At 34.6% G+C, this 17018-nt stretch overlaps 1 protein-coding gene across 1 annotated transcript in view; it reads left to right on the forward strand.

Moving 5' to 3' along the window:
- Positions 1 to 17018, forward strand: part of Vps8 (VPS8 subunit of CORVET complex) — a 252940-nt gene that overhangs the window by 60427 nt on the left and 175495 nt on the right. Inside the window, exons 16-20 of the mRNA XM_027951524.2 lie at positions 2080 to 2154; positions 2906 to 2941; positions 3646 to 3736; positions 3987 to 4033; positions 4622 to 4711. Of these exons, the coding sequence (XP_027807325.1) occupies positions 2080 to 2154; positions 2906 to 2941; positions 3646 to 3736; positions 3987 to 4033; positions 4622 to 4711 (339 nt within the window). The remainder of the gene's footprint in view (positions 1 to 2079; positions 2155 to 2905; positions 2942 to 3645; positions 3737 to 3986; positions 4034 to 4621; positions 4712 to 17018) is intronic.

The raw sequence follows: 17018 nt of genomic DNA on the forward strand, positions 1-17018 counted from the left end.
AAAATGGAAATATGCATAACCTTATGCCAGTAAATGCAACAACTTTATCTGAAATGAAAAATTTCCTTGAAAGACATAAATGGGCAAAGCTGACTCAAAAATAAATAGAAAATTTAAGTGCCATTCATCTATTAAAGAAATTAATTTTGAAATTTTTTTCTTTTTTCTTTTTTTTTTTCCAGAGGTGATACTAGGGATTGAACCCAAGGTCTTGCCATCTTAGGCAAGCACTGAACTCACCCCCCCCCCCCTTTTTTTTTTTTTTTTTTATTTTGAGACAGGATCTTGTTAATTTGCCCGGGTTGGTCTAGAATTTGCAATTCTTTAGCTTCTACTTTCCAAGTAACTGAGATTACAGGTATTTGCTACCATACTCCTGGCTTAATTTTGTAATTAAATCTTCCTATAAAGAAACTTCATGCCCATGTTACTTCACTGGTAAAGTCTAATTGAACACTTAAGGAAGGAGTAATACCAGTTCAACACAAAAGTCTTTAGAAAATGGAGGAGAAGGGTATACTTAACTCATTTTATGAGGCTAGGTTAATTCTGATAATAAAACCAAAGACGTAAAAAAGAACACTGTAGACCAATATTCTCTTGCTGCAGGTTCATGGTCAGCCTTAGCAATGTAGTGACTCCACAATTTAGCAACACCCTGTCTCAAAATGAAAAATAAAAAGGACTAGAGATATAGCTCAGTGGTAAAGCACCCCTGGGTAACAACAAGAAAAAAGGGGAGGAGGACTTCTTCATCCTCATAATCAAGGGCAACTAACATCATACTTAAAGTGGTAACAATAAAAAAATCAAACGAACAAAATCATGATCTGTCTAAGCCTTCTCTACAGAAAATATAGAAGACAGAGGAACGTGTTAAATGGTTCCATGGGAATGCAGTCAGCAAAATCCAAGTAGTAGAAAACTGTAGAGTAAATATTCTAGCTTTTACAAACAACAAACAACAACAACAAAAAACTTCAAGGAAATAAAGATTTGAGAAAATGAAGGCAGAACATACAGATTAAAAGAGACTTAAGAGTCACTAGCTCTAATATGTGAACTTTGTTTGGATCTTGATTCAGACAGATGAAATGTACAAAAACAAAAAATAAAAATCTCAACATTTACTAGACAATTTGAAATCCAAACACTGACTGGATATTTGATATTGAGGAATGATGATTTCTTTTTAAAAGTATGTTAATGGTATTGCAATTATGTTAAAAGGACTCATTTTTAAAAAATATGTAATAATTTTTATCAATGAGATATTGAGAATAATTCACTTCAGTATTATATTATGTTGCAGTGGTAGAAAAATAGCTGAGACAAGTTTGGTGATGAGTTGATCATGATGAAGCTGATTAATGAATACAATTAGAGATTGATTATTATTCTTTCTACTTTTATATACATTTTAAGTTCCCCAAATAAAAAAGTTAGAAACGTCATAGGTATCTGGTATTGACCACATATATTTTGGCACATTTATGAATATTAACATTTAAGCCTCATAAAATGTGCAGAGTTTTTCAGAGATGGGAAAACAATGTCAAGAGTTTTGAAATTTGTTAATGTCATACCCAGTAAGTGGCAGAGCCAAAGTTTATGACTCAGATTTAATGAGCTTTACTATTTTGCTTGCTGTGCTGACTCCCACATACTATGCTGTTTTGTCTTCCTGTTTCCTCTTGTGTTTTATGTAATATGTATTTCAAAGAACTTGGAGGTACCATTTCTAGTCAGTCCCATTCCTTTCCAGAAGTAGTGACTACCTGCCACCCGGTAAGACATAGGGCGTAACAGTTTATGTTTACAGTTTGGCATGTTTTTTCCCTTTCTCACATAATTCTGGAAAAATAAGCAGGCTATTTATGTAAGCAGAGAATTATTTCTTGAACTTTGTCTTTTCTATGTCACTTCTACTGTCACACTGGCAATCGATTGACATTTTTTTTCCCACTCACTTATGATGAGACTCTGTTGACCTAAAATATCTCTGTAATTGTCATTCTTTGAAACTTCATGAACCTTATAATGCATGTAATTTTTACCTTGTGCATTTTTTTTTAACAGGCTTTGGTTGGAGAGAAGGCTTGTTATCAATCCATCAGTAGTTACGGTGGTCAGATATTTTATTTGGGGACAAAAGTAAGCTCTTTCACTCTTGATTTAGTATTTGTGTGTATCAGGATAGTTGGGGCAGAATGAGGTTGCTGCTAAAGAGGGTAGTATATTGCAAAGTAAATACTGATCAGGCCTAATACAAAACTCAATGGTTAGGTAGTTATGGTATTTAATTAATTTCTTTCCTCCACTTTTAGACCCATTTTTACTTTTGATAGGATGCTTATTATCTTGATTCAGGGATATGCTTTGATAACTTCCCTTACTATTTGTTTTAATGATCAGGAAGATAAATGAAACCATGTATGTTATCATATAATTAAGATGGTCTTTAGCTTAGATCAGCTCAGGATACATTAAAATGCATTGAGACATTTAACTTGGAATAGAATCGTGGGAATAGAAAATTTCTGTGTATCAATATGTTCCAGTGCTTTTATTTATTTTTTTGCAATTTGTAATGGAGAAACATTTCTTTATTATTAAAATTCACCCAAAATATTGTCAAGTCAATACAGGGGGGTGAGCCTGGACTTTGTTTATTCATTGTCCATGAGGTTAAATCCTTGGATTGTAGTCTTATTGGCCTTTAAATATTTAGCTTACTCTTTAATGTGAGCATTTGGAGACCCTTTAGTAAATTCTAAGAGATACTTCTAACTGTAGTGTGAAATGTTTTTACTTAGAGAGATCTAAAATGAGATGACTTGGACAGTTGTGTCTCCTAAACAACGTTAAGATGGTTATTTTAATTTTCTTCTCTTTAATTTTCTAGTCTGTTTATGTAATGATGCTGAGGAGCTGGAGAGAGGTGAGTTCAAAGTAATTTTATGTTAGAGTATCTTAATAATTGCTTTGGCTTTGCTGAAGATTATTTGGATTGGTGCTTTTTAACTTCAGAAGTATACATAAAATGATTATAACTGTTAGGTACATGGTTTGCTAAAACTTATTGTATAAATTAGAATTAAATTTGGCTACATGATCAGGAATTTCACAATAATAGTGGCATACACAAGGTTTCTCTCTTATATAAAATTAATTTGGAGATAGGCAGCCTGTGGCTAGTATGTGTGCTCCATGGTCTTAAGTATGCTGCCCTGTTATACCACCTTTTAATGAATTCTAGACTAAAGATCATTTTATAATCAGGTGTGGTTGCCAGAACTTCAGCTGTTAAGTCTATGTTCTAGGAAGGAGGAAAGAGAAAATAAAGGCTGGCTATCTTTTAAGGATACATCATGGAAATACCAGAAGACACTCCACTTATCATTGATGAGAGTTTAATTACATTGCCTCAAGTAGCTACAAGGGAGTCTTAGAAAGTTCGTTTAGCTGGTGAATTCAGATATACTTGTGACTTATACTAAGGAGGTGAGAGTGAATAGATGTTGTGTTAAACAGCTCTCCATTTCTGCTACATTGACATTCTGGATAGATAGCAGGTAGAATAGGAATTTGATTAGTGGTTGGACAGACAAGGGGATCTAGCTTTATTTTATTTATTTATTTTAGAGAGTGGATCATCTCCTGAAACAAGATTGTCTTACAGAAGCCTTGGCTCTTGCATGGTCCTTCCATGAAGGAAAAGCAAAAGCTGTAGTGGGTAAGTAAATAAATAGAGGGTATAGAAATTGATATGTCACTTCTTGAAATTCTTTCATAAGAAAAAATTATTATGAAAGCAGAAGGGGGATGTTCATTGTATGCTGTCTGGGCCAATATTTTGAGACTAAGGCTTGTTATAATTGTATCTGTTCTTAGCAAAGGATGTAAAGAGACTAGCAGAACACAGGCTCACTCCTGAACACATGTTACTAACTTTTGTTTTTATGTTGGATTTTGTTTCTCTGCAGGATTATCAGGGGATGCCAGTAAACGAAAGGCTGTCGTGGCAGATCGGGTGAGTACTTTAAGGTAGTCTTCACTAGGGTGCAGTACATATTTGCTTCATATTTGCTAATATTTTGCACATGATTAAGTAATTGGCTATAGTCATGGAGGAAGTATATAAGATACTTGTCAGGTTATAATTCTGTGGTGTCATCTTTAATGCTTTTTAAGTTTCCTTATCATGCAACCCCTCTTCACTCTCATATGAAAATAATAAAATAGTACCATAGTCAAAAGACAGCAGAAAGGAAGAGGAAAACCCTGGGATTTGGATTCATGAATGATTTGCTCATCCATACTTTTTAGAGCAAAACTTGGCAGCTTCAGTTTTTTAATTTCCTGAGAAATATAGATAGTATTGAGGTTTAGAACATGGAAATATTTCTTAGGAGAGATTAGGAAATTAGTACTAGCCCTGATGCTGAAAGAAATTATGCTACACTTAAAAACAGGAAATAAAGCCGCTAAGTATTCTAATTGTATTTTTAATAAAATAACAAAGCCTGATTCTATATTATTTAGGAGGAACACATGTATTAAGTTTTGAAAAACTTGGGAGGTATATTTTGATTTCTATGTCAGGCTCTTTTCTTTACAGATGGTAGAAATCCTATTCCACTATGCAGATAGAGCTCTGAAAAAGTGCCCAGACCAGGGGAAAATCCAAGTGATGGAGCAGCACTTTCAGGTACACCTGTACATGTGCTTTCAGTAGACAGTGATATGAATGGGTTGAATACTGCTTTTTTATATTACTTGAGATCATGACTTTTGTGTTTGGGTTAAACATTTTTTAGTTTTCAAAGTTTTGTTTCAGGGCTGTGAGATATTCTACATGATTAAATTTTGAAGAATTAGGTATGTAGTCAAATTGGAACAGATGAGTAAAATGTCATGGAGTGTTGCTTAGGGCTTAGCTATTAGATGCTGTGTGGAAGGGAAGAATGTATGTATGAGGGGACACACCTATAAATTGCCACCTTACACTGGATGACACCTTACTGATGACTAACCTTTGTTAACTAGGAGAAAAAATATTCTCTTAAGGTTTAAATTTAGTTCTAGGAGTACCTGTGACTGAAAAATAGATTAATTACAAAAAGAAAAATCTACAGAATATAATAATTAAAAGACCTTTTGTTTATTTTGGAACTTAATAAAAATGAAAGCCAAAGAACAATTTAAAGATATGTATATTTTATTGTGTGAGTTTTCCTATTTGCTGTGATTTCCAGTTAAAATTGTTGCAAATCTGTTTTTCTTCCCCCATCACCTATAGTTCCCTCCTCTTCCCGTACCTTCTCTTTTAACAAATACAGAGGACAGCATATTTTCTAAGAAAAGCCAGATGTGAGTCACATATGGTCTCTATCACATTTTCCATTTTCTTCTTTCTTTTGTTTCTAGTTTTTTTTTTGGTGCTAGGGATTGATCCTAGAACCTTCCACATGCTAAGTATATGGTCTACCACTGAGCTACGCCCCATCTCTTTCCCTTTTTTAAAACAACCTTTTAAAAATGTAAAAACCATTTTTGGCTGTGAACTATACAGAAACAGTGAGCAAGATTTGGTCTATAGGCTAACGTATGTGTCCTCTGGTCTAATATGTATGAGGTGCTGGGCAGTAGTAAGTAAATATACACGGTCTTTGTAATCTTACTGTTTGCAATTCAGTCAAAAATTTTTCTTATATATTCATGGAAATTTTAGAAGAAATTCAGGGATTTTGAAGTTCTGTGGAACAGGCATGTTTTTGTCTTTTTATATCTCCATTTGATGTTTATAACTTTGGAACACAAGGATAGATATGGCAATTAGGAGTTGGATGGTATCAGAGGAGCATTTGGTTTCTTGAACTGTACTGTTAAATGCCATACTAGTGAGCTCCAGGTAGAGTAGCTTTCAGTAATGAGTATCTGGAGGCTTATTAAATTTATCAGTAGAGAAGGAAAAATAAATCCAGATAAAATTATCAAAATAAATAACTTAGGAAGAAATCATATGACAGAAATAAAGGGAACAGATTGGGAACAATACCTTGTACATATAAATGTTTTTATATGCTAATGCAATACCGATTAAAAAGAAAATACTTAACAGGAATATACCTATCACCAAGAAGGTTAGGATAGTATTCGTGAAAGATTCTGGCCACTGGAAAATGCTTTGTTGAAAACAAATATCTAATAAGGAAAGCTAGGAGGAACTAGGAGAGAGAGAGGGAGGGAGGGAGGGAGGGAATAAAGAATATAGAAGCCAGCATGTTGGATAAAAATGTAGAGAGGCTTTTTCTAAAAAAAAAGGAACAGAATAATGTTCCATTGTAAAAATTACTTAAAGAATTTCAGCATGATGGGGACTGTAGATGATGGTTTCTAATATAGGTTTATAAAACTTATAGAGAGGGCTGAAGGTGTGGCTCGTGGTAGAGTACTTGCCTAGCATGTGTGAGATTCTGGGTTTGATCCCCAACACCACCAAAGGGGGGAAAAATCCCCCAACACAAAAACAAACAAACAAAAAGTCTTAGAAACAGACTGTAGTAGTAATGTATTCTGTAGTCATCTACTTATCTTTTAGAAGTCTCATTCTAAGAGTATCTAATTTTGATAATTTTTGACTTATCAGTGATTTGATAAGGTAAAGGAAACAGAGGAGAGGACCATTATTCTGGGTTTAATTTTTACAAGTGATTGGCAAGCAGAAGGGATAGACTCTTGAGAGAAAAATCAGCTTATAATAACAGTGAAAAGTTCACTGAGCATAAATTCTGTGTTTCAGAAAGCATATATTTCAGGAAAAAATATGGGCTCAATCTTATGACTATAGGTTCCAAAAAAGAATGGTGTTCACATATAACAAAAAAATTCTTAAAGTTTTGATGTAACATGAACAATCCAAGATGAAAAGAAAGGAGGAGGAATGTTAAGAGAAGAATCTGTCTGCAAATCACAGAAAATCAACAAATACACAGAGAGGTATATAACTAAAGATAATGTGCCAAATAGAATCATAAACCTGTAAGGCTATCAGAAAGAGAGTGGACTTGTCCATATTGTGCCTACCAAAATACTAAGGGGTAAAAAAAAGAAAGAAATTTTTAGCAAAGATTCACTCAGTACATACTATTTGTGCCAGTATCATGCGAAGTAACATTCATTTTCATTTACTTTGTACAACCACTCAATGATATAGTTATTGTTTTTATCCTCATTTTATAGATGAAGAAACTTAGAAGTTAGGTTATTTTCCAAGGTAATATTGCTATTAAGTTGTGGAACCAGGGCTCAATCTGACTTTAAAGCCCAACTTTTAACTAATCATTATATCATACTTCTATTTTCAGAATAAGCACAAGAAAAAAATGGGTGAGAAAGGGCAATGTTAATAGATGATCAAGGATGATAAATCCAGTCTGGGTGTACTGGCACACATCTGTAATCTCAGCGACTTGGGAGACTGAGGCATTAGAAGTGCAAGTTCAAGTCCAACCTCAGCAACTTAATGGAGGCCTAAGCAACTTAGTGAGACCCTGCCTCAAAAAAATAAAAAATTTAAAAAGATGGGGATATATTTCAGTGATAAAGCACCCCTGGGTTAAATCTCCAGTACCAAAAGAAAAAAGGAATAGTTCCAGCTAACAGCTACATTTTCTGTTTTCTAAACATCTGATGCTCACTGTGTGGCAGGCACTATTAGAAGCCCTTTGTTTTGGTCTATTTTGTGTTGCTATAACAACATATCTTAGCCTGGTAACTTTATAAAAAAAAGAGCTTCACTTATCTTGCAATTCTGAAGATACAGGAGTATGGTGCTGGCATCTGCCTGGGTTCGGTGAGGGCCTCATGGCAGATGGCATTACAATGGTTTGAATGTGTGAGAAGCTGGCAGGCAGTGCATGTGGAAGAGAGATGGAGGAGAGATTATAGGCTTCTTATAACAACCTGTTCACATGTGTTCCTGGAAGAACATCATTAATCTCTCTTGAAGACCTGTTCATCTCCCACCAGACCTAAACATTGCCACACTGGGGCCAGGCTTCCAGCGCATGAACCTTTGGGGGAAACACCAAAACCATTTCCAAACCAAAACATCCTTGATACATATTAACTCATTAATTCCAATCATAACTCTCTATGATAGGTACTATTGTTACTCACACTTAGAAATGACATTAAGGCATAGAGGTTAAATAATTTGTTCCAGGTCACACAGCTAATAAATGATAGAGCTGGGATTTGGATCCAAGCATTTGGGCTTCAAGGTCCTCATCTGGAGTGCTATATTGTACTATAGAACAACAACTTCTTATTTTGCCTCTTTTTCATAAGCCCAAAGAATGATTTTAAAGTGGGAAAATCCAAATAAGTATATTTTAAAGTTGAAGTCTAGTATATGTGATGTAAATGATTGCATTATGATTGCTTACATTTTAAGATGTGGAATTGTAACCCTGGGTACTATTGGAATAGTCTGAGTCACCTTAGTAATTTGTAAGTCATTTTGGATCAGTTTTCAGAGAGGACTCTCTGAATTCAGAGTGGATATCTAGGCAGGGGAGACACAATTTATTTCATTCAAGAGGACAGTTTTCTTCTGGAAATGGTGATCTTTAGCCTGTTATGTTGAATAAAATGTGTGCAGTTAGCCACAAATCTGTTGTTTTAACCATTTAATTATAAACTAACCATAGAATAGTTATTTTATTTGACTTCTAAAGTATCTTTTTAAAGAGAGTAGATTTAGAAAACAGTTGGCTAAAACCCCAATGTAGTTTGTGCACATTTTTGATTAGTTTACTTCAAAACCATCGTGTTAAGATCTTATAATTGCCTCTTTGAAAAGAATATGAGGATAGTGTATTCAGGAGATGCCCATGACATAACATCTTGATTTCATTAAAGGATTTGTCTGATTTTTCCGTTATCCACATGACTAAAATAGATTTGTAAATACTAAATAGATTTGCAGCTAGATAAACATCTTTACTCAAAGAATATTTGGTGGCTTAGTGTTAATTACATCTTAGTGCTCTTTCATACATAAATTTTTTAAAAAATATTTTATTTTCTAGTTGTAGTTGGGCATAATACTTTTATTTTATTTTTATGTTGTGCTGAGGATCAAACCCAGGGCCTCACACATGCTCTCTGCCACTGAGCCACAACTCCAGCCCCGCATACCTAAGTTTTTATCATTGATTTGGTTGTAGATTTAGCAAGTGCCCTGTCAGATTTAGATAACACCAAGAATCAAAGTTCAAAATGACCTTGACAAGAAAATGAAATCAGAATCATTATGGAATTAAACTTAACAAGGATAAGCCTTAAGACTTGTATTAGATTAAAGTAATTAAACTGTGAGTACTAAAGTAGGAAGATCTAACTGGATAGGATTTTAGTTGACCACCAATTTATTATGAGCCAGTAGTGTGTTCAAGCTCACATAAAGAACAATAGGAGTACTACTGGGTTCCCTCTTGGAAATGGAGCCTCTAAGGTATTTCATGAGCTATTGGCAAACTAAGCTATGTTCCACAGCTGGGACGGTGGAAGGTTTTAAAAGCAGTTAAAATATAATACGGACTCATGTAATCTGAGGTGAAAGTAACATGCCTGCCTAAAGGTGATGAAGGGCAGCATTATGGAATTCACTGTATTACTGCAGAGGGAAGTCTGGTAAGAGTGGGTAGAAATTAGGAGATGGCACATTTCAGTTAGAATGACCTGCTGCTGATGTAACAGCTCTTGGACTCACGCTTCTCCTATTTCAAATGTATTCCCAATAAAGGAAGGACTGCCAAATGACGAGGAGTGTTTTTAAAAGACTTCCTTTGCTGGGTAAGAAGAACTGAGATGCTGTGTCAGTGTCAAGAAACTATTATTGGAAACAGATAACCTCTAATCCAGTTAGTTGAAATTCCTAGGCAGACTGTTTCTGTTAGAATACTGAGAATTGGTATTTTACCAGCAGATGGCACTCCTGCTTCTTTGACTTTGGTGAGCAGCCTCATCTATCTCCTATAGTCAGAATACACAATGCTATGCAGTACTTCTGCCTTCCTACAAAGATCAATCAGTATTTTGTCCTGTCTTAGAGAAAATAGTTTGGGGATCTTGTGGTAATTTTGACTTCTATTTATTTCAGAAAAAAATCCTAAACCTATAATCCTAAACTATTTGTATAATAGCAGGTAGAATCAAAAGATTTAGCATGTTCTCTGTCGTATACATCTTGAGATTCACGTGATCTTGTGGTTTCGCTACATCTGCATTCATATATATGCAGGTATTTTGTTTCCATACTTAAACAAAGTCAAACAATAAAAAATCTCTTCCTTGCCTCACACCATCCCTGATATCCTTAGGGCTCTTGTTTGCATGTTCTTTACAGAGCCAGAGTTGTCTCCATTTCCTCACCTCCTCATTCTGTAACCTACACCATCTATATAAATTCTGTAGATCTTTTTGGTTCTCAGCAGCATTCAGCACATTAATGACTTCTCAAAACAGTCTGTCCCTTTGGCTTCTTTGGTATCATACTTTCCAATCCCCCCCCCGCCCCAATCTTTTTGGTCACTTCTTGGCTTTATTACCTCTTCCTTCTCTTCTCCTTAACCCATAAAGGTTTGTATTTTTCACAAGGTTCTTTTGTTTTTCTATCAGTGTTTCTTAATATTTCCAGTTACCATTTGCTTTAAAATCATTTGAAGATATTAGTTAAAAATACTTTTTATCAAGTTTTTTCCCATACCTGCTGAATCTGATTATCTGGGTTTGGTGGCCAGGACTTGTAATAAGTGTCTAAGGTGACTCCTAAGCACATGAAAGTCTTAAGGATCATTGTTTTACATTCTCTTTCTACGCAGTATAGGTAATTATAATATAATAACTATATAACCAATGTCTCCAACTGAGGTTACTCTTCTGAGTTCCGAATTCCGAATGGTTAGTTGACCATTTACACTCTGCTTGAATGTTTTATAGGTACCTCAAACTCATGAATATTTCCTTCACAAAACCCTTTTCACAATCCCGATTTTAGTGAATTGATCCACCATTCACCTAAAGCAGTTCTTGCCTTCTATTCACTCCATGTTTCTATACTGCCTCCTGACCATTTCTCTCATCTGTTTATATCATCCTTCTGTTTTGCCTCTGTCCTGGTCCATTTGACCATCATCACTCTTAATATATTACAGTAACCCCCTAATTGATCTCCCTGTACAAATTATTACTGCACTTTATTCCATTTTCCACACAACCCAAGAAAAATATATATCATCTAGATATGATGCTCCCTAATTTAAAAATATTTTAAGGATTTCCCATTGTTCCTGGAGTAAAAATGGGATTCCTCAACAGTTTCTATGGCTTTACATGATATAACCTTGAATAACTGCCACTAATTCTCTCTGTATTCCCACCATATTAAAGTTCTTTGTGTCCCCATTCTCTCTTAACTCACAGTCTTTGCCCATGGTATTCTCTCTACATAAAACAATTCTTCCTCACTTCTTTTTAACTCATCTAGCTCCTATTTATTTTCAGGTCTCAGCTTAATTGATTCTCCCAGTTTCAGTCAGCTCATTTCTTTATAAAAGACTAAGCACTGAAATTACTCATTCAGTGTCACTCTTACGCAGCTACACTATATAAGTTCAAGGACCATGTCTGATTTTTGTCATGGCTGTATTCCCAGCATCTGGTTGAGTGACCTTGATAAATATTTGTTGAAGGAATTTTTAGAAATATAAAAACTTGTGTTGTATACAGTGTTTGCTTTGGGAGTATGTTTTAAATCTAACTCTAAGAGATCAAACTGGGAGTCAAACAGAGACCTTGACATTTACAACATAAATGCCCATAATTATGGCTAATATTATTGTGTGCTATAAGCCTGACAACTATTTTATTAAATCCTTATAATTGAGGGGTAGTTTTTAGTATTTATCTCATTTTACAGATGAGTAAACAGATATACAGAGAGGTTGAGTAACTTGCCTAATATCATAGAAGCCAGTAAATAGAACCACAGTAGACACCCAGGCTTACTGGTTCAGGAATCGTGACTTGACCTATCCTGTCCTGTCCTATCCTACCTTATACTGTGTTTTAGCTACAATATTTCTTTGATAATCTCAAATCAGTATATTGTCATATGGCTCACTTTTTAACCAGTATTTTATTCTTTATTGGGTCTTTTTAGTTATATATGACAGTAGAATTCATTTTGATATAATATAGCTCACTTTGAAATAGAGAAGACTAAGTAGTTTATGAGTTTTGGGAAGATAATGAAATATATTTTTAAAAAGTGAAAATATAACAATCAATTTTAGGATGATTATGGTAAACATACTTGAATGATTGATTTGAATTGCTAATAGTGTTTTCAAACTCAGAAGCTGGTCAGTTAATGGTGGCAGCAATATTTCAGGTTACTTTATTGTGCTCCATGCATATATATATTTCTAGAACAAGGTAGAGGTATAACTATATATGAGTCATTTTAATAATGTGAACCAAACTAAAAGGATTTTTAAAATAATATTATCTTAATGAAGGTAAAAGATCTTAATGAAGCCTATGTTAATCTATACCAACCTCCTCTTGGAGCTTCATTTAAAATTTCCATGAGACTTAATCATTGAAGGTCATTATTATAGCACTGTGGGCTTATATTTTTTGCATTAAGGGGTCATGGCCAATAGTGAACAGTGACTGAAAGCCAAACAGAATGAGGTGTTAGGAGTTCTCTTTGTGTAACCGATGCTTCCCCTGAAATTATCTGAGGAAAGGACAACAGTGTTGATTTCCAGCACCCTACTCTCTCCCTGAGCCTCGATTCAAATATTGATTCTGGAGAGTCAGGTCTTTCCTAAAGGTTATTTTATCATTGTAACTGGAAAAAAGGAAAATTACACACATAAACACATACAAAGAAATATCCATATCTGAATAGTACCACTGCTCAGGGTATGTGTATACTAATATAAGGAATACTAGCTGCTGAACTCTGACAGCTCATGGAGATCTATCTGTGTCTTGTGCAAGCACACACACAGTGACTGTCAGTTAAAATTTTGAATCATTTTCAAAGAGTCAAGTTTTTATTACCTGGATGACTTTTTGAATATAAATTAAGAGAATTAATGCCATTGCTCCAAAAAAGCAAAGGAATTTGCATATGTTCTCATTTCTTTTCAGATCATCCCTATAAAATAAGGAAGGCATAGATTATCTCTTCACTTGGTAGATGTTAAGATAGTCACAATGCAATGAAATAATCTATTCAGTCACTCAAACAATGACAGGCTTAAATTTAGGTTTTCTGTCAGCTCAGTTTTTTTATTCTCATATCCATATTGCCCCCTTTCATAAATCTTAAACATATACACATATCTAACATGAGAAGCAGTCTGTTTCGACCAATTGAGGGAAGTACATTAAAGAAGAGACTAAGGAAGTATATTATTTCCTTTTTTCTTTTTCTTTCTTTTTTTTTTTTTACTTGAAGACAAAAAAACCCAGCCATTTCTTGCTGTCATGTCTTGGTTGTTGAAGCAGTCTCTTCAAGAAAAGCTTAGAACAGAGTTCTTCAAGTAATTGGATTTTTAGATTGTTGTTCTTCAGCTTTTAGTTGGAAAAAATATTTTGGCCTTCATTAAGGATCTTGGAAATACTGTTCTGTTATCTTCTGACATTGAATGTCACTGTGGAAAAATCAGAGGCTAGCCTGACTTTTTCCTTCTCCTAAATGGCAGTTTTTTTCTTGACTGTTTTTTTTTTTTTTTTTTTTTAATCCAGTCATTTTACTGCTTTGGGTCTCAATATGTCGTTTTAGGCCATTTCCACCTAGCCCATGATGTACTTTAAATGTTAGATTTAAGTCTTTTTATTTTAGAAAGACTTTCTTAAATTATATGTTGAGTTACTTGTTCGGTTCCATTGTTGTAATTTTCTGATTCAGGGATTCCAGCTATGCATATGTTGATGTTTCCTCTTCTCCCTCTCCTTCTTCTCTCTTTCACTCTCCTTCCATTTCTCTTTCCTCTTTTTTTCCTCTCTCTTCCTTCACCACCAAATGCTTCACTCACCACCCCATTCTCTGCAGACTGAATCCCACCTGCCATTGTACTTACTAGCAAATCAGGAAGATAAACACTCTATAAGATACCAGTGGTGTCCTAATTGCTGAATACAATAAACATTTTTCAGATCTTATTCATTCTCAGTGCTGTTTTAAACAGTGGTGACCACTTTTCTTCTTTTTATTTATTTTATTACCTTAAGTTCTTGGTATCCTATAGGTGGCCTGCTGTGTGCTCTTCTCATTTTCCTCTGTGACTATTCCTGAGTAGGATTTTATTTCCATCTTCTGACCATCTTATAAATATTGGTCTTTCTCAGGAGTTAGTCCATTGTTGACTGCTTTTTGTCTTTCTCTGTTGTCCCTGAACAATTTTGTTTATTACCTTGTTTTCTTTGATTACTTGGAAATCTGTAATTCTAATCCAGATATTTCAGGTTACTGTAGGTTGAGCACTCCTAATCCAAAAATCCCAAATCTGAAATGATCCAAATCCAAAAAGTTTTGAGTGCTGACATAATACAACAAGTAAATTCCACACCTGACCTCATATGATGTGTTGTAGTCAAAATGTAGGTACACTAAAAATATTGTATAAAATACCTTCAGGCTATCTGTATAAGGTATATTGAAGCATAAATGAAGTTTGGGTTTAGACCTTGGTCACATCCCTAAGATATCTCATTGTATATGTGCAGCTATTTCAGAATTTTAAAAAAAATCTGAAATTCAAAATGCTTGTGGTTCTAAACATTTCAGATAAGGGACACTCAACATGTGTATCCAATTGTTATTCAGTATCCAGGTAAAGATGTTTCTCAAATCTACCATGGCCCAAATTGCACTTGGCTTATTTCTTCTAATACCTTCTCCCTTATTTCTTTTCTCATCTTCATCCATCCATCACTCAATCTTGAAACCTAGGAGTTATAGACTCCTCCTGATGTCTTCCATCCCACAATCAATCTGTCAACGACGGTTTTACTTATAAATATTTCTTACTTCTGTCCACTGTTCTTTATGCCTGCTGTCACTACCCACTGTTTTAGTCCCCCGTTTGTTTCTTTACCTGCTGTAATAGGCTTCTATCTTCAGTCTTGGTTTTTTCAGATCCTCCCACCATACAGTCACCACAGTGAGCTGTCCAAATGTGTGAATATGATGGTTTCACTCTCCATTAAACCCTGTAGGCTACTTATAGGCCTCAGTACCAGGCCAGGTACTTTTTTTTTTTCCTATTTTATGGCTTTAATAATTCTAAATATACTTTTAAATATAGTTTCTACCTGGTAATTATATTATTTGAAGTTTTGGAGGTCTGTTGCTGCTATTTATAGTTTCTGCTGACATAATGACATGGCATTATTTCATGAGGTACTTTCAAATTTTTAATTTTGAGTGTGTCTTCATTTGTGCCTTATCAGTTACACTTTTTTTTTTTTTTTTTGCCTTTGGGACTGTCTCTGGAGAGTTTTTAAATATGCTTCTTTCAAGTGCCCATAAGAATATCCTTGGTCAGGATCATTTTTTATGTTAATTTCTTGGCTTGATTGTTACATACTAAGGAAAATAGTGTAAGTTCAAATCCCAAATCTACCTGAGGGCAGGATTTTGATTACAGATCTTGGAGAATACAGATTAACCCCCACTGAGTCCAGCTGAGACAAACTTCCTTGTCATCTTCCTCTGTTAGTAGGTAGATTTTCCCCCCTCTTATGATTTTCTTTTACTAAGATTGCAACTTTTTAAAAGATTCTGGTTTTAGGCAGGTCCCCTGCTTTAATTCTCTATTTTGCAGGATCTAAGGCCTCAGCTTCTTTCTGGTATTCAAACTCAAGCTCTTCTGTGACCAAAAGGCCTATAGGATCATCTCAGTGATTTCTTGAGGCTTATTGCTTTGGTTTTTCAGTCCCTTTTCCACTTTTTTGACCCTGACTATTGTCTTTATTTTCTTGGGGACTCAGCTGTGTATTTTAAAGGATATTAGATTTTCCCCAACATTCTTGGGGAGTCCTTACCCCTCCCCATAATCTAGCCTACTATATTCTTATTCAGTGTTCAGATTTGATGTAACTCTAACCCTTTTCAGATCTGTGATTTTTGGCTCCTGTTTTTGAAAAATCTGAATAAGATTATAAACCTGTAATATGCAGTCAGGAGAAATGTTGATGACAAGGAGGCAGGATGGGTTAGGGAAAGCCCCTAGAATCCTTCCAGGATTGCAGGTCCTTATTCAGATTTCTCTCTCTCAGATAAGAGGGGTTCCTTAGTTTTGACCATTTTCTCCAACAAGTATAAGCATATGATACTCTTTTTTTCATGCATTGCCTTTTCCATCTGATGGCATTGTTTTTCTGCCTAGAACCTAGGTTTTCTAGGATATTTAAAAGGAAAGCAGTTCCCTGTAGCCATTAGCAAATGTAGGAATACTGTTGAAATCTGATGCTTGGTTACTTGACAGTTTCCAGTCATAATAAACTACTATTTCTCCCTCAAACTGTTACTTTTGAAAAAGGCCAAAATTACGGGTTTCCATTTACTTGGTATGAGTCCATACATGATGATTTAAAGCAATCAAGATGTTATGAAACTGAGAAGTTAAATCAACCTTAAAATAGCTGGTTTGGAGATTGCAATAAAATATGGGCAACCTTAATCACCTGAGCCACCAACCGGACCAACAATTGGATGTATTTTCTTCTGTTTTTTTTTTTCTTGGAAAATTTTCTTTACAAAGTTATGAGATAAACACATATTTTAACTAGTGTCTGTTTTGATGTTAATATAAACTTTTATATAAACATATAATATTATATTTAAATTGTAAATTTTACTTATTATCCCATGTTGTATATGAAATTTAAATCACTTTCTTTTCTCTTTCCCTGTACTCCCCCCTCCT

Source organism: Marmota flaviventris, chromosome 8 (assembly GCF_047511675.1).
Source record: "Marmota flaviventris isolate mMarFla1 chromosome 8, mMarFla1.hap1, whole genome shotgun sequence".
Taxonomy (NCBI): domain Eukaryota; kingdom Metazoa; phylum Chordata; class Mammalia; order Rodentia; family Sciuridae; genus Marmota; species Marmota flaviventris.